The sequence below is a fragment of the Sorex fumeus genome, unplaced genomic scaffold (assembly GCF_029834395.1).
Source record: "Sorex fumeus unplaced genomic scaffold, SorFum_2.1 ptg000044l, whole genome shotgun sequence".
Taxonomy (NCBI): domain Eukaryota; kingdom Metazoa; phylum Chordata; class Mammalia; order Eulipotyphla; family Soricidae; genus Sorex; species Sorex fumeus.
In genome coordinates this window covers 70983971-71008350 of record NW_026606101.1, presented here as the reverse complement: position 1 = coordinate 71008350, position 24380 = coordinate 70983971, and the positions used below count along the sequence as shown (strand labels likewise).

Sequence of the window (24380 nt, the reverse complement as noted above, 5' to 3'; positions counted from 1 at the left end):
TCAGATGACCCGCAGGAAGGTGACCGCCGAGTCGCTGCCCAGCGAGTTCCTGGCAGTGCATTTGTAGGTCCCCGAATCCTCCGTCTGCGGGTCGTGGAGGACCAGGGTCCCAGGCTGCGTGACCGGCTCCGAGGTGCTGCCCCGCCGGGCCCGGGGCAGCGGGGGTCCCGCCGGCCCCTCCCACGTGATCAGCGGCCGGGGGACGCCCAGTGCCCCGCAGGACAGCCGGACCGCAGTGCCTGTCGTGGCCAGCACGCTCCTGGGCGGCCGGCGGGTGATGCGGGGCGCGTAGGCCACCACCGTCACGGGCACCGCGATGTGGGCGCGGCCCGCGCTGTTGCGCGCCTGACACACGTAGCTCCCAGTGTCGCGGGCCTCGGCCGCGCGGATGACCAGAGTGCCGTTCTCGTGCAGGACGTAGGGCCCCTGCGGCCCGGGCCGCTCCAGCACGGCGCCCGGGGGGGACCGTCCACGCGAGCCGCGGCTTGGGGCTCCCGTCGGACACGCAGTGCAGCCAGAGGGGCTCGCCCCAGAGCCCGAACACGCCGCCCAGCGCGGGCGTGAGGATGACCGGCCGCTGGCTCACCTCCACCACGACCAGCTTCTCGACGTAGCCCGCCGCGTTCCTGGCGGTGCAGCGGTAGCGGCCCGCGTGGCTCCGGGCCGTCCTGGGGATGACCAGGGACGCGTTGCCCGCCGGGCCGGCCCCGGGCAGCCGCGTGCCGTTGGGCAGGACCCAAAGGATGTCGGGGGGCGGGTACCCGTCGGCCGCGCAGTGGAGCGCCGTGGGCCGGCCCAGGCGAGCCACCACCTTCTCGTGGGCCGGGCTGCGGAAGCTGGGCCTGCGCGCCGGCTCCAGCACGTCCAGCCGCACGGCCAGCGCGCGCTGCCCCGGGGCCACGCACACGAACTCGGCCGCGTCCGACGGCCGCACGTTGCGGATCTCCAGGCTCCCGTTGGCGTGCACCGAGAGGCGGCCGCCGTGGTAGGGCGCGCGCAGGGCCACGGCGCCCGGCAACAGCCACGTGGCGCCGGGCGCGCAGGGCAGCAGCGCGCGCGAGTGGCGCCCGGCCGTGGCCCTGCGCACGGGAGCGGGGCCCGCCGCGTCCTGGACGTGCAGCTGGTACGTCCGGGCGTCGCCGCCCCCCGGGTTCCGGGCCACGCACACGTAGGCGCCCCCGTCGCGCGGGGTCACCCGGCTGACGGCCAGGGAGCCGTTGGCGTGCAGCGCGTACCGGCCCCGGGAGGCGGCGACGGTCACCCCCGAGGGCAGCAGCCAGAAGCGCGTGGGCGCGGGCTCCCCGGCCACCTCGCAGTCCAGCACGGCCGTGTCCCCCGTCCGCACGCGGGGCGCGGGCGCGGCGCCCGGCTGGATGCGCGGGGCTGCGGGGACGACGGTCAGGCGCACCCGCATCTCGTCCCGGCCCAGCGCGTTCTGCGCGCGGCAGGTGTAGTCGCCCTGCTCGGCCGCCCCGACGCCGCTCAGGTGCAGGGTGCCGTTGGCGAAGAGGGTGAGCCCGCGGGCGCGGCGGCCCCCCGGCCGGGCGCGCGCCACCGAGCCGTCGGGCAGGACCCAGGAGATGTCGGGCGGCGGCGCACCCGAGGCCGGACAGTCCACGCGGAAGGCCCCACCCTGCCGCACCTGCTGGCTGAGCAGCGGCTCCCCGGAGATCCGCGCCGCCTCGCGTCGCAGGCCCACGTGCATGGACACCAGGTCCTCCCCGCTAGGGTTCCTGGCCACGCACAGGTAGTCGCCCTCGTCCTTGTCGGCGGCCGCGTCGATGGCCAGCGACCCGTTGGAGTAGACGTGGATTCGGCTGCCCATCCTGTGGGAGAGCAAGAGAGGGGTCTGAGCGGGCTGCGGGTCGGGGCGGGGGAGGGGAGGGGGTCTGCGCTTGGCTTTAGGGACTGGGTGTCGCATTGAAATCAGCAACTGCCCTCGCTGGCCCCAGCGCCCGCATATGGTCCCGGACCCCGCCAGGAGTCACCACTGGGCACTGACAGCTGTGCCCCCTCCCACCCCCCACCTCCCTCAAAACGATCAGTACTGGCTCTATCTTCAGTGCTCAGTTAATCATTTTAGATTATTGCAGCAGGTAGAGCTGGGTGGTGTTTCTGCCTAGCCATTTAAAGGGGGGAGTTTGATGGGCCACACCTGGTGGTGCCTCCTAGCTGGGGCCCTCCCAGACGCGTCCCAGGCCTCCTGCATGCATGCAAAGAGCGTGCTCCAGCCTCTACGGCTCTGTCCCCAGCCCTTTAAGTCACTTCACGGGTGAGATTGTTAGGAATCCCGGTGCACTGGACTTCCTTGTCCACTTTATGTCCTTAGAAATATCAGGTCTCTTAAAAAATAATAAATAAATAATACAAAGTCAAAAAAACCCTCCAGATTTTTAGTCTGGCTCAGAAAGATGCCAGACCAGACATCTTAAAGATATCAGTGGCAAGCCATCAGTTACTTAAATGGAAAATACGTCCTGCTCTGTTCCATAGAAAGCTGCCTGGTGCTTGGTTCTCCAGGGCACAGCCCGCTTACAGGGGCAGAAACACCCGAAATTGGCGGTTAGAAGAGCAAGCCCAGCATTCCCCGGGAAGCCTCTGCGCTGCCTGCCATTTCCACCTTCGGCCAGCAGATGGCAGAGCTGTTCTGCCAACAAAACTACACACTTTTGTTTGTTTTGGTTTGGTTTGGTTCTTGGTCCACATCTGGCTCGCACTCAGAAATCAATGCGGGGGATGGGGGGTGGGAGGGATACTGGGACCCGTGGTGGTGGGAAATGGGCACTGGTGGAGGGATGGGTATTTGATCATTGCATAATTGAAACCCAAGCACAAAAATTTGTAAGTCTACAACTGCACCTCATGGTGTTTCACTAATAAAAATTTGAAAAAAAAGAAAAAAAAATCACTCCTGGCGGTGCTCAGGGGACCATATGGGACACCGGGGATTGAATCTGGGTCAGCCGGGTGCAAGGCAAGAACCCTACTTGCTGTACTACCCATTCTCTGGCTCTCAGCCCCACTTTTTCAGAAGGACCACTGGCAGTCAGGAGGCCACTGCCCAAAGATGAAACGAGGATGTGTCGGTCATATGCTGCCGGAGGCCATGTGCTGCTTCTGCCCACGTGGCTGAGCACATGTGGTGCCTGAGCACATGTGTCGCCCACATCTCCGCTCTTGAGATGTGTACTTTCATGCTTTCATGTCTAATGCCATGGGATGTGTCTAAGGGCTCTTTTTGCCCTTGAAGAAGCCTGTGTGTTCTCTCTCTCTGTCTCTTTCTGTTTCTGTCTCTGTCTTTCTCTCTGTCTGTCTCTCTCTCCCTTCAAAACCCCTAAAAACCCTTTAAATAAAATCTACTTAAAAAAATAAACTGGGGCTGGAGCAGTAGTACAATGGGCAGGGCATTTGCCTTGCACGTGGCCAACCCAGATTCTATTCCCAGCATCCCATATGGTCCTCGGAGCACCACCAGGAGTGTAGAGCCAGGAGTAACCCCTGTGCATCGCCGAATGTGACACAAAAAGCAAAAAAAAAAAAACAAAAAAAAAACTAGGATGTTTCTCACGTTTTTTTGGCAACGTGAGCTATGCAGGTGGATAAAAAGCCTACAGACCTTTTCATGGTATAGAATTTCTTAACTGAATCATTGGTTTCAATTTCAGTTGGTTTTTCGCTATAAACCCAAATATGAAGAGGATTGGAGTATATCATAAAAGTGATGGTCTTGTGGAGATCAGCCCGCTTCACTGACTGAACAAATAGCAGTACTCCTACTTTTTTTTAAGTGGTAATTTGTTTGTTTGGGGGCCACACCTGGATGAACTCTGGGCTGACTCCTGGTTCTGTGCTCAGGGCTTACTCCTGGCAGTGCTCAGGGAAGTACAAGCAGTGCTGGGGTTTCAACCAGGCCATATGCGGCTCAAGTGCCTTAACACTGCACCATCCTCCTGGCCCTGTCGCCTTCATATTTCTTCTTCAGTGTGGAAGGAGCATCTCTCGTCTCTCACCACGCATGTACCCTCCCAGGTTCAACCCCAGGTTCAATCCTTGTCACCCCATATGGTTCCCTGAGCACTGCCAGGAGTGAGCCCTGAGCACCACCAAGTGTGGCCCCAAACTCATAAAACCGACCTCTATAAAAGGACTTGGAGGGGAGGGGCTGGAACGATAGCACAGCGGGGAGGGCATTTGCCTTGCACAAGGCTAACCCGGGTTCAATTCCCAGCATCTCATATGGTCCCCTGAGCACCACCAGGAGTAATTCCTGAGTGCAGAGCCAGGAGTAACCCCTGTGCGTCGCCAGGTGTGACCCTGTCACTGTCACTGTTCTCCCGTTGTTCATCGCTTTGCTCGAGCGGGCCCAGTAACGTCTCCATTGGAGACTTTGTTATTACTGTGTCTGGCATATCGAATACGCCACGGGGAGCTTGCCAGGCTCTGCCATGCAGGCGAGATACTCTCGGTAGCTTGCCGGGCTCTCCGAGGGGGCGGAGGAATCGAACTCGGGTCGGCCATGTTGGCTGCGTGCAAGGCAAATGCCCTACCGCTGTGCTATAGACGTGGGTTCTGCCAATGAGTGCTCTGGAACAAGGGTCAGCCTGCCTGCGTCATGGCAGCGTCACAAATGGGCTGTTAGGCTGAAGGTTTTCTGAGAAGCTGAAGTGTCTGGTGCCCAGGTGGAGGCAGGAAGGACTTGCTATGTGGCCAGAATGCCTGTCATCCTTCCTGGGGTGGGCAGACCAGCGGTACCGCCATCTGGGCAAGGAACCTCCTCACCGGGCAGAACTTTCCACTGCAGACACACAGCCTGTCCACTTGCTTTGCTCTTTAGCTGAAGGATTTGCTGGATGACCCGGTGAGGGTTTATTCCGAGTCATGGAGGCCTGTTTAGGATCACTGCTTTGGATTGACAGGGGACAGCTCCGACGCTCATTCGATACCTCTTCACTGATGGTTTCCACTTTCTGGAAACCAATCTAAAGACCCGAAAATGTTTTCTGCTTTATCTTTCCAGCCTAAGATTTGAACTTGACCTGTAACTCCTGGGGACGCAGACATCCACTGCTGCCCCCTCTCCTACCCCTCCCACCCTTTCTTGCGGTGGTTTCTGCCTATGCTGAAAATTTGAACCACAGCTTCCGAGAATGATGAACAGTTCTCCCGGGTAGGTGAGAATACCCTCGTGTGCTGTAGGATCTATTTTAAACTCAGTCATTTCAGAAAGAATCGGCAGTCTGCGGCAGTCAGGCACTTGTAATTACTGGAAGGCAGGAAACAAGACATGCTGGGAGAGCATTAAATGCAAAAACGGATCCAATCCTAAGTACCTGTCTAACCCCGAGGAACACATATGTGGTTGCTAGGGCCAGGCTGAAAGCCCTCAGGGGGCTTGGTCTCAGGCTTTGGAGGCAAGAGGCACCAAAATGGTCCCCTGAACCCTGCAGGATGTGACCCCAAAGCCAATAACCTACAACCCCCCAAAAATGTGATTTTGTTTTTGTTTGGGGGCCACACCCTGTGATGCTCAGGGGTTACTCCTGGCAGTGCTCTGGGGACCATATGGGATGCTGGGAATCCAACCCGGGTCAGGTGCGTGCAAGGCAAACGCCCTCCCCAAAATACTATGGCTCCAACCCGAATATGTCATTTCTAAAGCGTGCATGACTTGGGGAGAAGCAGGTTGCTCACACTCTGCAGTGCTCAACTCTTACTCCTCGTTCTGCACTCAGGAACTACTTCTCAGACAATTTAAACTAATTTTAATATTTGATCAGTTTATCTACTGACTGATTTGAAAATGAATATTTAACTTCTAAGTTAAAGCTCACTAATTAAATTCAACACCAACTTGCAGAGGACATAAGAAATCTTCCACTTCTTGAAATGAGTAGAATGATCATGTATAACTTTTCTAATAAGGATATTTTTAATAATGAATAAGCAACCTATTCACCTATGTGGCCCCTAATCTTCTGTCAAATTGCAGGAAATCATTGCATAAGGTCATCAAGACAGGCACGATTACTAGCTCAAACTACAAGTGTTACTTTTTGATGGTAAGGTTTAATCTACACATATAAATTTTACTTTTTCCGTAACTGTGTTGGCCTGTTTGGACCACATCAGGCAGGATGAGATCCTAAAGTCATCCTAAAGTCACATCTCGCTTCAGGAAGGCCTTAACACCCCGATGCTCACAGTGTGTCTTAGAATGAAAGAATCAGCACAGATCATACCAACATGCAAAGCAGATGACCCTGAGACTCAGGAGTGAAGCAATGAGACCTTGACCGAACTCACAAACATCCCCGCTTTGAGGGAAAGAAACGACCTCGACTTTTACTGCCACCACCACTTGAAAACTGTCCCCAAGGACAGACGCAAATGAGATTTTCATTCTGCTTGTTCCTACACAGATGCAATAAGAGGTTGGCCCTTGGGCCCGGGGAGAGAGCACAGTGGGCAGGGCGCTTGTCTTGCATGTGGTCAACTCAGGTTCAAGCCCCAGTGCCCCATATGGTCCCCTGAGTACCACCAGGAGTGATTCCTGAGCACAGAGCCAGGAGAAACCCTGAGCACTGTTGGGCGGATCCTCACTTCATCCCCCAAAAAGAAGCTGGCCCTTGGAGGCAGGCCTGGAACATGCAGAGATTTTGCTAGTTCAGCTGATCTCAAGAGGATTACTGTTTTTGGCATATCGAATACGTCATGGGTGGCTTGTCAGTCTCTGCTTTTATATTTTAATCAAGACTGATTCCTCCGCCCCTCTCGGAGAGCCCAGCAAGCTACCGAGAGTGTCTCGCCCACACAGCAGAGCCTGGCAAGCTCCCCGTGATGTATTCGATATGCCAGACACAGTAACAACAAAGTCTCCAATGGAGACGTGACTGGGCCCGCTCGAGCAAATCAATGAACGGGAGGACAGTGCAGTGCCACAGTACTCAAGAGGATTTGCCCTCAAGGGTTAACTTAATAGGCCCCTCTGGGCTGTTTGGGCCTGTGGCTAAGCCACACTGGGCCACCATCCCATCAACAAGCTCGTTTCCGTTTGGCACCCAACCCGGGCCTTGTGCGTGCCGGGCCATGCCGACATCGGCTCACCTGTGCTGTTCCTCCACCACTGCTTTGGACGGCAGCCGCCAGAGAATCCGGGGCTGGGGCTGGCCGGTGGCCGAGCAGTCCAGCCTCAGTCTGCCCCCCAAGTCCACCTCCGTCCAGGTCGGGGAGGCCACGTAGATCTTGGGCGGGGTCCCCAAGGGCTCCACGGTCACGAGGACCAGCCGGGCGTCAGAGCCTGCAGGGCTGGTGGCCAGACAGCGGTATGTGCCTTGCTCGGACGAGGCCAGGTCACTCACCTGCAGAGTCCCATTGGCAAACAGGAGCAGCTTGGGCGGGGCTGGCTGCAGTGGGCCCACCTCTGAGCCATCAGGGAGGACCCAGCGCACGCCGGGCAGGGGGACTCCGGTGGCCGTACAGGGCAGCCGAAGACTGTGACCCCAGGTCCCTGCCACCACCTGCCTCTTCGGTTCCAGAATAACAGGTGGGGTGGCAATGACCTGGATTTTCACCTGCAGCCAGTCCTGGCCGGCCACATTGCTGGCGGTGCAGCGGTAAAAGCCCTGATCAGGAACGCCGAGATCGCGGAGGACCAGTGACCCCTCCTGTGTCACCTGGGCCCGCCCCGCCCCGTCGGAGAACTCGGGCACCACCACCGTCTGGTTGGGAAGAGTCCAGGCGATGCTGGGGCGGGGCCTCCCGTCCGCCCGGCACGGCAGTGCCAACGTGCTTCCAGAATGTACCAGGAGCTCCTCAGCCAGAGATTCCAGCATCCGGGGCGGGTAGGAGACCACCGACAGGGTGACGTAGAGGTGGTCGGAGCCGAAGGCATTGGACGCGGAGCACAGGTACTGTCCGCGGTCCTGAATGTCCACGCTCTGGATGGACAGGGTCCCATTGTCCAGCACCTGGAATCTGCTGCCCTCCTTCCGTCCGGACAGCACAAGACCTGATGAGGAGAGAGAAACAAAACATGAGGCCTGCGGGAAGACAGGCTGCTCCCAGGGGTGGGGCGTGGGTAGGGGGTCTTGGTCCCAGATTTGCAGAATAAAAGGCCTCTGCATCCGCATGGCTAGCCAGGGCACCTCTGAGTCAGCTCACAAAGCACGGGGACAAGCATTCTGAAAAACACGTATTGAAAACCCAGTTGTGGGGCAGGAGCAATAGCACAGCAGGGAGGGCGTTTGCCTTGCACGCGGCCAACCGGGTTCGATCCCCGGCATACCATAAGGTCTCCTGAGCACTGTCAGGAGTCATTCCTGAGTGCAGAGTCATGAGTAACCCTCGAGCATCGCTGGGTGAGACACCCCCCCAAAAAAAACAGACACAACAAAACCCAACCCCCCACCATGTGATGCCAAGGCAGGCAGGAGTATTTGGACATTTGGGAGAAATGTGAAGCGGGTGAGTTCTCTGGGTGTGTAACCCTGCAAGCTTCCCCCTTGTTTTGCCACAAAAGGACCCCAGAGGCAAAGGACATCTGCAAGTACCTGAAGAGACTCTGGTCCAGCGGAGGGTGGGCGGGGGGTTCCCCACAGCCACGCACGGCAGGAAGGCGTCTGAGTGGGCCAGGACTGTGTAGCTGGCAGCCCTACCCCCAACCATCTTGGGCCTCTCAAAGAGATTCCTGGAGCGGGGGTTGACAGGCAGGCCCAGGGCAGGGGTGGTCTTTCGGGCTGGGGTCTCCTGGGAGCTGCTGTCCTCTGCCTTTTGCTGCCCAGGCCAGTTGGGAGTGAGCGTTGTCACTTCGGGTGAGCCCAGACCTTTGGCCTCAGTGGCTGCTGCGTCTGGCTGGGGCCCTGATTGAGTCTCCCCAAAGTGGGGCAGGGGGGTCGGCTGGACCAGGAGGGCCACAGGGTGGAAGGGGGGCTGGGAATGGAAGGTACGGGCCATCCCCGAGGTGAAGCTGGTGGGCCCTGGGCCAGTGTTGGTAGACGACACCCTCTCTGGTGCCAGCTGCTCTGGGTCCCAACGGGGGCTGGAGCTTCCGGGCACCTTGACCCTTGTGTAGGCCGTTGTCGTCGCCCAGGAAGCTGGAGGGGTGCTTGGATGGCCCCAGGGAGGGGAGCTTGGAGTTGTGGGTGCCAGAGGGTCCCCAGGACCCAGGGCAAGGTGCGGCAGGGAGGGCGCCAGGCTGGAGTTCCTGGCAGGGGTGCTCTGGCGTTCCCAGCTGGGCAGGATGGAGGCCGAAGCTTCTCCCGTTTCCTCCAGAGCCCGCATCCTCCCTGGCTCTTGTCCCGGGCTCTGGGTTCTCAGATGCTGGCCGGTGGGACTGGATGTTCCTTCTGTGCTTCCCCATGGGGGCTGGGTGGACACAGGGACACTGGGCAAAGCTTTCCTGGCTGGGGTTAGACCCACCAGGGGCCCCGCGGTTTCCGAGGTGGGGCCGGAATGCCCACCATCCGGGGAGGGACGCGGGACCCTCGCCTCTCCCCTCCATTCCATTTCCCTTTCTGATATCTGGGCCCTGGTTCCATCTGTCTGGGCCGCATCAACTTTGCTCATTTGGGGGACGGCAGTTGTCATGGTCACGTGGAGGGGACCACCGCTAGATTCTGGGCTCCAGAGACGTGGCGCCATGGGGTCCAGAGCTGGGGGGGACAGCGCCTTCCCTGGAGGCCGGAGTCTCGGTGGGTGTGTTTGGGCTACGTGGGTGGATGGTGCTGTGGAAGGAGCCTGTGTGACGAGGGGCCGGAGCCTTGTGGTTCGCAGGGGTGCGGCATGGCGGGATGGCCCAGCAGGAGCTGTGCTGGGGGGCACAGGTGCAGGGACCTTCTGCCCACCTGGTCTGTGCTGAGCCCTGAGCCCCTCTTTCGGACTGGGGCCCCTGGCCGAGCCCTGGCGTGGGAGGACTTTCCCTCTCGTGGTCCTAGCGGTGGTGACAGAGGGCTTAGCAGGGCGGGGTGGACGGGCTGGGGTGATGAAGGCCTCTCTCCTTACTGTGGCCAAGCCGGCCACACCTGGGGGAACTGTGGGGGTGGCCGGACTCTCATCCACAGCTGTAGATGTTGGGGTCCGAGTTATGACCCCGGGCCATGGAGTACTGAAATCTTCCAGGGCCAGTGTTTCCGTGGTCTGGCCCTCCAGGTGGCCCTTCCACAGCAGAGATAGGTCAGAGACCGGGGCTGGGGGGACGCCATCTGGATCTGCTTTAGGGGGCTGACCAGGGGCCGGACTGGGCAGAGCCGGCTCTGCCGCTGTACAGGACGGGCACCCCCTGTTGGTCTTGGGGGCTGCCCATACAGAGGCGTTTCCTTCTGCAGTGCCTTTGAGGCGTGGCCTGTAGGGGTGCCGCCGACCAGCTGGAGTTCTGCGGGGGCCCCAGATTCTCCTCCGTGGGCCAGGCGTGGAGTGGCTCCAGGATGGGTGGGCCTGAGACTTGGCAGCGTGGGCCCAGCCTGAGGGGGCCGCAGAGGGGCTGGGCAGAGGGTGCGTGGGTCCATGCCCCTTGGTGCCACCAGGCAACCCTCTGACTCTGCCCGCTTGGAACCTCATCCCAGCCGTCCCCAGGGACCCCCCTTGTGAACCATCTCTGCCCTCCGTGTGGCCAGTCCTCGGAGATACGGCATCTCCCCCTGGGAAGAACCCAGGGGTGAGGGACTCCGGGTGCCTGGCGCTGGGCCACGTGCTGGCGGCAGACGTCGGGAAAGGCTGGGCACTGGCCGTGGCTCCAGGGAGGTAGAACTGTATGGGTTTTCCCGGTGGGGGTCCGAGGGCGCTCCTCAGGGGGCTGCCCCTAGCGTGCATGGGTGTTTTGGTTGGGGGATGAGCCATTGATTTTCGGGGTCCATCCGGGTCCACCTGGCTGGCAGTCGTGGCCAGGACCACCTCTTCCTCCCCCAGAGGGGCCAGTCCAGAGGACTCCTCCTCCCGGGGCGCGGTCAGGCGCTGGGCTTTGCGCACAGGGGCATTTCCCGGGGGGCTCCCGGGCGCCCCGGGCTGGTCTCTCCGCCTGGCCTTCTCCAGGAGAGCGGCCCAGTGGCGGGGGTCGATCCTTCGCACCGAGGGCAGGCGCTGCCGCCGCTGCTCCCAAAAACGCCCCCGCCGCTGGCCACCGACAGGGCGTCCAGTCTCTGCGCCCCCCAGAGCAGGAGCGGGGCGCGGCACCGGCGGGGGGTCCGGCGTCCCAAGTCCAGAGCCCTCGGTTTCCACGAGCGGCTCCCGGGGCCCCTGGATCCGGACAGCGACGCGGTAGGTCAGCACGTCCACCCCCAATGGATTGGCCGCGACGCAGCGGTAAATACCCTGGTCTCTGCGAGTGACCCGGGCGATTCTTAAGGTGCCGTTATTCAGGGCGTGGCGGTCCGTGGCAGGCCCGGGCAGCACCACGGCTCCGGGCAGGACCCAGCTGATGCGGGGGTCGGGGCTCCCGGTGGTGACCCCGCACGGGAGGTCCAGAGGCTCGTCCAGGAAGACCACCTGCGGCGGGCGGCCCTGCGGGGCAGTGTCCCCGGGGGCCTCCACCACCGTCACCCAGTACGTGAGCACGTCGGTGTCGTGGGCGGCGGTGCTGACGCAGCGGTAGGCACCCGTGTCCGAGGTGTCGGCCGCGCGCATCTCCAGGGTCCCGTCCCTGTGGACCAGGACGCGGCCGTCCCCGCTGGTGTGAGGGGCCCCGACTCGACTCCCGTCAGCCAGCAGCCACTGTAAGCGGGGCGCGGGGTGGCCAAGGCCCGGGCAGTCCAGAGCCACGGTCCGGCCGGCCAGCACGGTTCTGGCCAGCTGCGCGCGCTTCTCGCTGAGGATCAGGGTCCAGGGGCCCGGCTCGGGCTCGGGGCTCGGGGCTTGGAAGCGCGCCCGGCCGGACCATCGGAGCCACGCGGCCTGGGGCGTAGTGGCTGCGCGGTCGAGCCACAGAGACGCGCGGGCTTGCAGGAGCCAGGTGGGCTGGGCCCGGAGCGTGGCCTGGACGCCGGTGAAGGTGTCGTCGGGCTCCGCCGCCACCTGCCCGTATGGGTCTCCCGGGGCCTCTGGAAGCGCGCGGTTTCTCTCCAGCAGCAGCGGGGCGTCGCTGTACGGAGCCAGGATCTGCCACACAGCCAGGAGGTGACCCTCAGCGAGGTCGCACGCCAGCGACACGGCGAAGGCCACGTCGAGGACCACAGAGCTGTTTTCTGCGGCCAGCGCCGCCCTGGAGGAGGTGTTTCCAGGCTTTTCCACGCGGCAGACCACGGCCGCCTCGTTTCCAGCCTGGTCTGTCAAGTTCAGAGCAAGGGAGCCCCAAGAGGCCGCGAAGTCCTGAGGAGAAATGGGCTCAGGAGCACCCCAAGGCCCGGCGTTCAGGCTCCTGTCCCCCGCGGACCCCTCCAGAGCGGGCGGGGCGCACAGAAAAGCCGCCGCGGGGACTCTGGCTAACAGCTGGCCTTGCGCTGTCCTGGGGTTGGTGCAAAGTGGACACTGCGGGGGATTGGAGGGATTCCGGTCCTTTTTGCATTTGATGACGTCTAGGGGTGGGGAGAAGGGGAAATAAAAGTAAAATAAAATGATTGCTGGTTGAAAATGAGCACTGGCGAAGCCATAGAATAAGGTGTCAAATGCAAAATTCATCCGCAAAATTCGGTTGCATTGCTCTACCGAAGTGATAAACTAGGCCACATCAGGAAAACAATACAATCTGCAATTTTTAAAAAATGTAATTGTAAACCTGTACTCGAGCAGGCCCAGTAACATTGTGAAACTTCTTACTGTGTTTGGCATATCGAATACTCACGGGGAGCTTAGCCCTTCCGGCGAGATACTCTCGGTAGCTTGCCGGGGTCTCCGAGAGAAGTGGAGGAATCGAACTCAGGTTGGCCATGTTGGCTGCGTGCAAGGCAAACGCCCTACCCACTGTGCTATCGCTCCAGCCCTGTAGTATGCACAGAAGACTATGGCATGGTTGAATGAGAAAATGGAAAGAGAAGCCTTGCTTATTAATTAAGCAGCATCCTTTCTTTTTTTGCTACACCCAGGGGTGCTTGGGGCTTACTCCTGGTGGGGCTCAGGGTACCATATAGGATGCTGGAGACCAATCTTGGTTGGCATCATACTATCAGCAACTTGCATTGAACTGTGGGCCTGGTGGGCTGAGAACCACAGGTGAGGTCCCCAGCACCCCGACACCCAGATCTCAGCGGACGCTGTCCAGGCTGAATTCCTTTGTATTGAACACTTTGAAACTCACTTTCAAGAAACTCCACCTGAACTGCCTCTCGCCCCACCCCCAAACTGCAGAGTCCAGATTCTTGCTTCTGAAACAAAGGGTGGCGGCTGTCCAGGACTATGTCATCATGTTTAGGGAGGTCGAGTGATGAAAAACTGGGCAGTCGTGAAATTCTGAGTCTGAGTCTGCAGTGACTCCCAAACAAGTCCAAAATCCACTGCAGGGGAGCACAAGGCTCTCCTGGCAGTGCTCCCTTGAGGTGCAGATCTCAGTGAAAAGGTTTCAGAAGCTCTGACACTAAACTGGGGGTGCCCTACTTTCTCTGGCCTGCTTCCCCCTTTTCAGAAAAATAAATCCATCAGCACGCCTGAAGGTCCACCACATTTAAGTGAGCGGACAGTAGCGCCTGGTTGCACAGAAGGCTCTGACTGCCCCCCGCCCCGATCGTTCCAGCACACCTGGGGGGCAGTAAGTCCACACTTGAAAATGAGGGGCTCCTCCAAACACTCTCCATTTGGTGCTCCCTTCTCTATCTGAAATGCCCTTTCCCCTAGAATACCCAGGAGGGGAGATGCATGTTGAAAGTAGACTATGGACTGAACATGTTTGCCACTCAATGCCTCTTTTGCAGACCACAACACCCAAAAGGAGAGAGAGAACAAAAGGGAATGCCCTGCCACAGAGGCAGGGGGGGATGGGGGAAGGGGGTTGGGGGATATTATCCATGGTGGTGGAAAATGGGCACTGGTGGAGGGATGGGTATTTGATCATGGTATGACCGAAACCCAGACACAGAGACTTGTAAATCTACAACTGTACCTCATGGTGTTTCACTAATAAAAAATAAATTAAAAAAAAAAGAAAGAAAATGAGGGGCTAAGCCCACTCAGAAGACACAGCTGACCAGCCCACTCCTCTCTGAACAGTGCTCAGGGGTCTTTCTCCTCACTGCTCTGTGAATTCTCAGGACCCCACAGCACCCCTGACCCCAGGCAGGCTTCCAGACACAAGAAAAAACCTCGCTGAACCATGCTCCTCAGTGATGCTCGGCCCCAGTGGCACTCCGCAGCCCTGGAACATTAGGGGTGTGGCCCAGACGCAAAGCCCAGCATGCCGTTGTCTTCCCGTGCACCCACGAAGGTGCAGTCACAGCGAGAAGCAGTCCCAGCCCTTCTCCCCATCACACCAACCGCTGAGCCGCCCATGACCCTGACCCCTTACAGCTCGGCCCCAACCTGCTGGAGCACACTTCCTCCAGGCGGCTCCCTGCTTTCCATTCTCTGGCTCCTTGCAGCCGTCCCTCTCTCTCACCCATGTGTGGTGTCTCAGGGGTCCTGTCCCCCATGCCCTGTCCAGCTTACAGCGTCTTGGTGCTGTCCCTGACGGGTGTCAGGACAGAGGGAAGTCTAACACTGAGACATTATTTCTTCCACATTTTCCCCCTTTCTCGTCTGCCGTCTCACATTTTAAACTACATTTTAAAGCTGAGTCAGCCTTAGGCTTGACAATCTTTTACACTGGAACTAACAGCATGTCCCCTGCCTGCTCACACAAGACACTCTTCTCTTTCCAGAACTCTCTCTTCCACGGGGCTCAGGCACCAGCGGCATTACTTATAACAAGTCTTACAACAAGTTTGATCCAGGGCCAAAAGAAGTCGCGCGGCACCCACCTCCCAGTTTCAGACCCGGGAAACAAATGTTTGTGGAAGAAAGTGGATTCAACATCCACCGTCCACAAAACGCAGTGCCAGCAGCCTGATGGAGTCCGAGTGTGGACAGCACCTCTGTGCACAATATTTCCTTGATAAGGGAGAAATGGACCCATGGACCAGCTGGCACCCACCACACAGGATGACTGACCCCAGGAGAAAGTGCCAGATTTCCTCTGGGGTAAGAGAATAAGCAAAAAAAAAGAAAGAAAGAAAGAAAGAAAGAAAGAAAGAAAGAAAGAAAGAAAGAAAGAACAGGAGGGAGGGAGGGAGGGAGGGAGGGAGGGAGGGAGGGAAAAAGAAAGAAAAGAGAAAGGAGAAGGAAGGAAGGAGAGAAAAAGAAAGAAAAAAGAAAGGAGAAGGAAGGAAAGAAACAAAGAAAAAAGAAAGAAGGAAGGAGAGAGAAAGAAGAGAATGAAAGAAGGAAGGAGAGAGAAAAAAGAGAATGAAAGAAGGAAGGAGAGAGAAAAAAGAAAAAAGAATGGAGGAAGGAAGGATAAGGAAGGAATGAAGGAAGGAAGGAAAGAAACAAAGGAAAAAGAAAGAAGGAAAGAAGGAGAGAGAAAGAAGAGAAAGAAAGAAAAAATAAGGAAGGAAGGAAGGAAGGAAGGAAGGAAGGAAGGAAGGAAGGAGAGAGAAAAAAGAAAAAACAATGGAGGAAGGAGAGAGAAAAAAGAAAAAACAATGGAGGAAGGAAGGATAAGGAAGGAAGAAAGGAAGGAAGAAAACAAAGGAAAAAGAAATAAGGAAGGAAGGATAGAGAAAGAAGAGAAAGAAAGAGAAAAAAGAAAGAAGGAAGGAAGGAGAAGGAAGGAAGGAAGGAAGGAAGGAAGTAGGGAAAAACAAAGAAAAAAGGAAGGAGAGAGAAGAGAAAGAAAAAAGAAAGAAAGGAGAGATAAAAAGGAAGGAAGAAAGGAAGGAGAAAGAAAGAAAAAAGAAAGAAGGAAGGGAAGAAGAAAGAAAGAAAGAAAGAAAGAAAGAAAGAAAGAAAGAAAGAAAGAAAGAAAGAGAGAAGGAAAGAACAAAACATCAACAGTTAAAACCAAAACCAACCTTTCCTTTCCCCTTTTCTCAAGCTCCCAGCCGTGGCCCTCCCCAGCACCCTCTTTTACTACCCACCAATCCGACCCTGCCTCCCCTTGCGCAGACCCAGACCAGGAGCCGGTACCCTGGACAGAGATGGAGAAGGGACTAACCCAGGCCACTGTTCACTGGAGGGGAGAGACGGCACAGGGACAGCACCAGGACGCTGTAAGCTGGACAGGGCATGGGGGACAGGACCCCTGAGACACCACACGTGGGTGAGAGAGAGGTCAGGACACTGGGCAGGGACCCAGACCTGTCAACTTCACCTGCACAATCAGCTTGAACTTCTGATGCACCAGAGTTTTGTCTGCAAACGTCTCACACAATCCTCAAGGACTCCAGAATTTATAGACCAGCCACTGAGGTGAGCAGCAGGCAGAGTAACGCATCACCCGTTCCTGACAGGTCAAGGTGCACTAAAAGCCCAGAGCAACAACCACACAGCCTGAGAGTGACGCCCTCGTCACGACAGAATGATCTAGACCTCAGCCTCCACATTATCTCAGTCTCCTGACTTGCAGATCAGGCTCTCCGGGGCCAGTTTCCCTGGAGTAAAAGGACAGTGAAGCCCACAGGTTGCCTACCTGGCTTCTCCAGGGTCCAGCCAGCCAGCCACGAGAGATGGCAATCGCAGGTCCAGGGGTTGCCATGGAGATAGAGGCTCTCCAGGGAGGACAGGGGGGAGAGCATCTCTCGGGGCAGGGAGCTCAGGAGGTTATCAGACAGGTGCAGGTACCTAATGGACGATGTCCTGAACACCTCGAGGTAGCGCAGGGTGACGAAGGTGTCGGCATGGAGCCGGGTGAGCTGGTTGCCCTCCAGCTGCACCAGGCGCAGTGCCGTGAGCCCGTAGAAGGCCTGGGGGTTGATGAACTCGAGGCCGTTGTGGTCCAGATGAAGCCGGGTCAAGTTGCTGAGTCCGTAGAGAGCATCTCTCTGAAGCCTGCGGACTTTGTTATAGCTCAGTTTTAGAACCTAAGAGTAAAAACCACACACTTCTTTTGCCGACTGAACTTCCACCGAAACGGAAAAAGCATGGGGGGAGGGGGTATTTGTTGGGGTTCATCCAGGCCCAGGTTTGCAAGTTTGGATCCTAATTCCAACGGGGCTTTTTCGAGTGAAGTCTGAGACCAACGGGGATTGGGAACCAACGCTGGGAACATTTTATAGCAGCAAGGAACTCTGGCTGACATTTTTTTTGCAGGAAGGGGGGTGCTGGGGACCACATTTTAGGCTTACTTCTGGCTCTGTGCTCCGGGGACCACACGCAGTGCTAGGGGCTGGGGAGGTAGCGCTTGCCTTGCATGTGAAGTAGGTCAGCCACATGCACGGCAAGCACTACCTCTCCAGCCCCTCTGCTTACACTTGAAGAAACTGTGATGATGGTGAAAAGCCCCCCGCACCTCTGAGATATGCACTGGGGGGCTGAGAGCTGACACGTTAGGAGATTGTGGGTTTGCTTCCACACAGTGCAGAGATGCGGGAAATAGCTCTGGGATAGTTTGGCGCCGGGGAGGGGTCACGGGTGTTCTGCTTTTGCAAAGTGTCCGTTTCCACAGATAGGCAAAGTAAATGCATATTGATATTGCAAATTTAATTTTCGTTTTTGGGCTACTTCTGGCTCTGTGCTCAGTGTTCGGGGGATCATATGCAGTGCAGGGGATCCAACCAGGCTCATTCATGTGCAAAACAAATGCTTTAACTCCTGTATCATCTCTTGGGCCCCAAATTTAATTTCTTGAATCTATATAAGGTTTATGTATGTATATATTAATGTATAAATTTCTTTTGCATTTATAATAGATATCCCTAGGTGTTAGTCACCATTTTTTCATCACTTATGATTTGAGTATTTGTTTAGAACACAGAATCGGTGTGGGATTATTGTGGAAAATTGCTAGTTTAACATGTCTCAGTAACTTTTAAAAAAATCATTTTATTAGGTGATGGAAACACCTGAAATAAGGTGGTGGGAAGGTATAATGGTGGTGGGATTCGTGTTTGAACATTAAATGTAATCAAATATTGTGAACTACTTAATAGCACTGTAGCACTGTCCTGTTGTTCATCGATTTGCTCAAGCAGGCCCAGTAAGTCTCCATTGTGAGACTTGTTGTTACTGTGTTTGGCATATCGAATACGTCATGGGGAGCTTGCCAGGCTTTGCCATGCAGATGAGTTACTCTCGGTAGCTTGCCGGGCTCTCTGAGAGGGGTGGAGGAATCAAACCCAGGTCAGCCGCATGCAAGGCAAACGCCCTATCCACTGTGCTATCGCTCCAGCCCAACTACTTAATAAAATAAAAATAAATTTCAAAAATCATTTTAGGCAGTGTGGTATACATTATTGATCATGGGGCTCATGCAGTAACATACTCCAGCACCCCACCCTCCACCAGTGTGCTCTCTCCCCACCACCATGAAATCCCCCCTCTAAATCCCCCCTCCCACCTACAGGGAAATGTTTCCAGTTCTGTCTCTGTTGCCTTTGAGTATTTGTTGCTTTACTATGTCTCTTTGCAGCCTATGTATGAGAGAGGTCATCCTGAGCTCGTCCCTCTCATGACTAACTTCACTCAGCACCATGCGCTGCAGATCCATCCATGGACATTCACACTGCATAGTTTCCTCTTTTCTTATTGCTGAAGATCCAGCACTCATTCATGATTTAAAAAAAAAGAAACTTTCGATGAAGTGAGGGTTGAAGAAAGTTTCTTCCACATAGTTAAAGCCATTCACCAAAAGCGCTCAGCAAACATCATACCCAATGGTGAAAAATTGAAACTCTTTCCTCTCAGATCAGACACAAGCCAAGATGCCCACTGGTATCACTGCCATTCACTAGAGGACCAGCCTGGCCATAGCAATAAGGCAAGAAAGAGATATTAAGAGCGTCCAGACCAGAAAAGAAGACGTCAAACTCACTTTTTTGCAGGTGACATGAGTGATACTGTATCTAGAGAACCATAAAGAGCTGCAGAAAAAGCTCCTAGAAATAATAGATTTGTGCAGTAAGATGGCAGGTTTCAAAATCAATGCACAGAAGTTCATGGTACAAAAAAATGAAACAGAAGAGAGAAATTTATATATAAATTTATATATATATGATTTTGTAAAATAAATTTATATATATAATTCACAAATGTGTCTCAGAAAACTTTTTTTAATACTGTAAAATTGTGAGAGGTTTTGTAGATTCACAGAGTTGTGAATATATTATAGTGTACTAGACTATAATCTTCTCCCCACTATCAAACTTGGAAAAAATTTCATTGTTCCAAAATTGGGCTGGAGTGATAGCACAGTTTGCCTTGTGCACAGCCAACTCTGTCGACCTGAATTCGATTCCTCAGCCCCTCTCAGAGAGCCCGGCAAGCTACCGAGAGTATCCTGCCCACACGGCAAAGCCTGGCAAGCTACCCATAACATATTCGATATGCCAAACATAGTAACAACAAGTCTCGCAATGGAGATGTTACTGAGCATGCTCAAGCAAATCAATGAACAACTGGAGGATGGTGCTACAGACTGTGTTCCAAAATAAAATACAGCATCCATTAGGATTCTCCCCTCACCCACTCCCTCACTCGAAGTCTTAGAAAAACCACCAGTTTACTCTATTACTATGGATGTGCCCGTGCTAGCCCCCACATCAAGGGCATCGGACAATAGGTGACATTATGGCAGGCTTTTCCCAATTAGCACAATATATGCCCAGCCACTCCCTATTGGAACACCAGCTCTTCAATTTCTTCCATCACCAAATATTTTTTTTCTTTTTGGGTCACACCTGGTGATGCACAGGGGTTACTCTTTGGCATTGCATTCAGGAGTTACTCCTGGCCGTGCTCAGGGGACCATATGGGATGCTGAGAATCAAACCTGGGTTGGCCGCGTGGAAGGCCTACCCGCTGTACTGTCATTCCAGCCCCACCAAATATGCACATTTGGGAGACTTTCTACTTTGGGGCATTTTTCTCTATACATTCATAACATTGTATAAAAAGCCAACTTTATCAAAGGCAGCATTTTTTTGCTTTGTTTTAGGGTCACACCTGGTGATGCTCAGGGCTCACTCCTGACTCTGTACTCAGAAATTACTCTGGCAGTGCTTGGGGGACCATATGGGATGCCGGGGATCAAACCTGGGTCGGCCATGTAGACAAGTACCTAACTCACTGGAAGAATACTGCTCCAGCTCCAAAACAGCAATTGTTTTTAGAACAGTCACAATGGATTCTCTGATAAACATGTCCAGATTGTAGTTTTTCAGGATTTAATTATAAAGTGGTTTTATTTTTTTTAATCCCAGAGTACTGATTTTTTTCCCTACAAGCTTGTGATAGGAGAAAACTATTATTCTAATCACGGTAAAGAGAGTCCAGAGTAGATAAAGCACTTGCTCTGCACACAGCCAACCCAGCTGGATGCCTGGCACCAACCACATATGGTTCCCCAAGTCTTGCCAGGAATGATCCCTGAGCACAGAACCAGGAATAAGCCCCAACACCATGGAATATAGCCCCAAAGTCTTCTCACCCTCAAATGAAAACTTTTGCAGTAGCTCTTTGAAATCGTCTCTTGATGACCAGTGTCCAGCATGCTGACTTTCAGGGTGCTATTAAATGGGTGGAAATGGGAGGGCCACCCCCCTAGCTCCCTGCTCCCTGCTCTGGTCTTACCTGCAGGGCCCCCAGGTCCGAGAAGGTCTTGTCAGGGATGGTGTGGATGCCATTGCTGTGCAAAAGGAGCATCTCCAACCGGCTCAGGCCAGAAAAGTCTGTCTCTGCCAACCTCACCAAGCTGTTGTACCTGAAGTAAGAATGTCATTTGAGGTGGAAGGAGAAGACTGTGGACTAATTCTTGGATGTCCAGCTCTTTCCCATCCCTGCTCTGCAGAGACCACCCAGGGCCCAAGACAAGACTAAACTTCAAGAGGGTGCCCTGTGCACAGGCCTTCAATGCCTCACTCCCCTCTCAGTGGCCAATCCCTGGGATGTGAATTTTGTTCTGGACATTGAAACCCACCCATTCTCTTTAAACACTCCCCACCCCCATATTACTCTGCGAGGTGGGATTCATTATTAGAATGGGCTTGGCATCCAAATGGTTTGGCCAGGATTGCAAACCCAGGGCTGTGGTGGTGATGCTATCTGGGCAAAGTCAGATTTGTTCTTCCCATGTCCTCGTGTACAAGTTGCAAATCTTACAAAGCTCACTCCTAGCAGGATTGGACGAGGTGGGGGAATCCATGAAATTCTCCAGGCACTGCTCCTCACGGGCTTTGGGGTGCTCTGTTCTGATCAGATTTCACCCCTGTGCCCATCAATGTTCTCCCTTTAGCTGGACTCTTCCAGAATGAGAGTATTCAGTGCCCTAACTCCAAGCACCTCCACTATGTCTGGCACGCAGTAAGAATGTAGGAATGACAAAGATGTCTCCACGTGTGTTTGCTTGTGTGTGAATTAAACTTTCCGGCAGTTTTCATTAAATGATTTTTAAGTGTTAGTTTGCTTGGGCGGGGGGGGGGGGGGGGGGAACTCTTGCCACCTTTTCCCACATCTCAGGAAAGATGCTTCCTGGCAGCCCAGCACCTTGTACAAGGAGCATTATGTTTCCACCAAAACACAGTCAGCAGGAAACATTTCTATAGTCACGGACCTCACAACCGGCCTTGAGTGACTCCGGATTCTAGAAGGACTTTCTCCCTTTCGGAAAAATGTTTGTATCATCCCCAACCAACGACAGATCCTCCTAAAACCCATCACCAAAGAGTAATAGTGCGGGGGTCCCCCGCTATTTGCCACAAGTGACGGGACTGGCCAATGCATCTTTGCAAGAGGACAAAGGGCCACACATACCCTAGGTTGACACGCTCCACGTGGGGCGGGAAGCCGTCGGGGATCGAGGTCAGGTAGCGGAATGTGCAGTGCACCTCGGTGGGTAGGTAACAGGTGCAGGGACGAGGACACGCCCCACACGCAGGACACGCTCCCAGCCAGCTGACTGTGACGAAGATCAGGAAGCAGAGGTGCATGAGACCCTCCACCTTCACCATCCTGCAGAAACACCAAACACAGAGCTATTTGACCCAACCATGGCGGGTAGAGGGAGCATCACCCCCCACACTCCTTCAGACCCTCTCTAGCCTGCTTGGAATGGTGGCGGGGAGAGATGGGAACCTTCATTTGTGTTTGCAGAGATGTAAATCCTGAAAAACAGAAGGTCGTAAACCAATGTCACCCATTAAAAAGAAAAACGTGGGGTCTGGAGAGATAGCACAGAGATTAAGGCACTTGTCTTGCATGCAGCTGACCCAAGTTCGATCCCCCACATGGCATAGTGTTCCCTGAGCTCCACCAGGAGGGATCTCTGGGAACAGAGCCAGGAATAAACCTTGAGCACCGCAGGGTGTGGCCCCCAAACCAAAATGCTTTTAATATGATTTAACCACAGTCCATCTGTGAACACTTTCTAAAGAAGCGCAAGTGTCCACTCATCCCCAGCTGCTGTGGCGGAAGTGCTCTGGCCAAAGCTCTCTCCTGCGGGGCCTCATCTGGAGCGCTGGGATCCAGGGGGGTGTTTATTGCTGTGGAAAGGCCGTCACAGCCATAGATTCTCACTTCTTAATGAAGGGCACAAAGCCAGAAGTGTACTCCAAGTATGGTCCATAACTGGAAAAGAAAACCCTAAACAACTGATTCCCAGATTAATACACGTATATCATCAAAAACTGGAAGCCGTAAAGAAGAAGGAAAAAGTCTTTGCCTTCCCTCCACCCAAGGTACCTTCGTTGATGAGATATGGCTTATTAACACTTTGGGCTATTTCTTCCAACTTCTAGACACACATTAGTGTGTTTCTCTATATAGATAAATGTGTGTCTTTGCAGACAAATGCTCATGTGTATATATGTGTGTGTGTCTCTCTCTGTGTGTGGGTGTGTGTGTGATGTCAAATTAAATTCTGTAACACTTTCTCATGAAATGTTGGTCTTTTCAGCTTGTTAAACTTCAGCGGCATTTTTAAGAACTAACATAATCCACAGGAGGGTGGAATCAGTCTCTAACTTGTCCTCGAGTCCCTGCCAAAAAGACACACTGCTCGTCTCTCTGCCAAATAATCCATAAACACAACAGTGCATTAGCAGCTGAAGGGGAGGGGTGCAGTCCTTGTACCTCAACTGGTGTGACCCCAGCTGCCCCCCGCCCCAGGAGGTTGCTCTCTGCTTTGGATCTGCTCCAAACATCCTCTGCTCTCTCCAGGCTTCCTTTTCTTCCTCCTCACATCTGCAGGGGAGCATGAGCAGAAAAGGAAAATGCTTCACTGGGTTGAAAAACGCGATCTGTTTCCCATATGTGGGGCCATGTCAGGGATCCAAACCAAATTTCCTTCTGAAATTCAGAACACGCAAGACTTTTTGTGATTCCTTTTCAAGAAGAGTGACCAGCAACCGCTACTCATCTCAACATTCCTTGGAGCCAAGTAGTTCCCTTTGGAGTTCATCAGTGTCTGCCCTTCCGAAAGGCTGAAGCTGTAGCCTTGACAGAACCAGGTAAATGGGCATAGATGCAGAAAGAACCGGACTATTAGTCACATTCACCCCAGAGTTAAAGGAAGGAGAAACTGCATATCCACTTTCTTCATTGCAACTGATGTCAAAAATTTTAAGGAAAGTTTGCATGATGGGAGACTCATGTTCGCCTTGTCCTATAAGCGAAGAACGGCCAAGTCTAACGGCTAAGCCAGTTAGTTCTGAGCAGTTTTGGGTTTGGGGTTGGAAAGATGGTGCAGTGAGTAGGGCATTTGCCTTGCACAGGGCTGACCTCGGTTGCATCCCCTGCATCCCATGTGGTCCCCTGAATATTTCCAGGAGTAATTCCTGAGTGCAGAGCCAGGAGGAACCCCTGAGCATACCTGGTATGGCCCCCAAACAAAACAAACAAACAAAAAAAATAAGCTCTGAGTTTGCCCACAGGAGTTAAGTGATTGAGAATCAAATATCTGAAAAAGCCCAAGAAATAGAAACTGTCCATACCTGAGCTCGGAACTGAAACCCAGACAGGAAAACTTCCCAGGAGAATATGCCCCGTTGCAGACCTGAGTGAGGAAAGGAAGCACAGGGCAGGTTTTGGGGGGTCCAGGGGAGAGAAGTAGAGGCACTTTGGCATCTGCCCGCTCCGAGAACCCCAGAAACACGAGCATCCCCAGGACCCAGAGTCCCCCCAAGGACCTAGAGCATCCCGTTCCTAGGTAGGCACCACTGTCCCTGCAGGTTGCCACGAATTACAGCGTCCAGTGGGGTCGCCCTGCTCCGGGAGGTTGGCGCTTTGTGGCTTCTTTAGGGTGCATCTCTGGGGTCCCACCCACGGGGTCTCCACCC

The 24380-nt window shown here is 54.8% G+C and overlaps 1 protein-coding gene across 1 annotated transcript; it reads right to left on the bottom strand.

Moving 5' to 3' along the window:
• On the bottom strand, positions 1-22055 carry IGSF10 (immunoglobulin superfamily member 10). Its single transcript, XM_056122055.1, is given in 9 exon segments — positions 1-462; positions 464-1826; positions 7105-8008; positions 8550-8895; positions 10000-10152; positions 10861-12503; positions 16583-16973; positions 20680-20809; positions 21859-22055. Coding segments are annotated over 9 exon segments (5589 nt in total).
• Positions 22056-24380: the final 2325 nt, after the last annotated feature.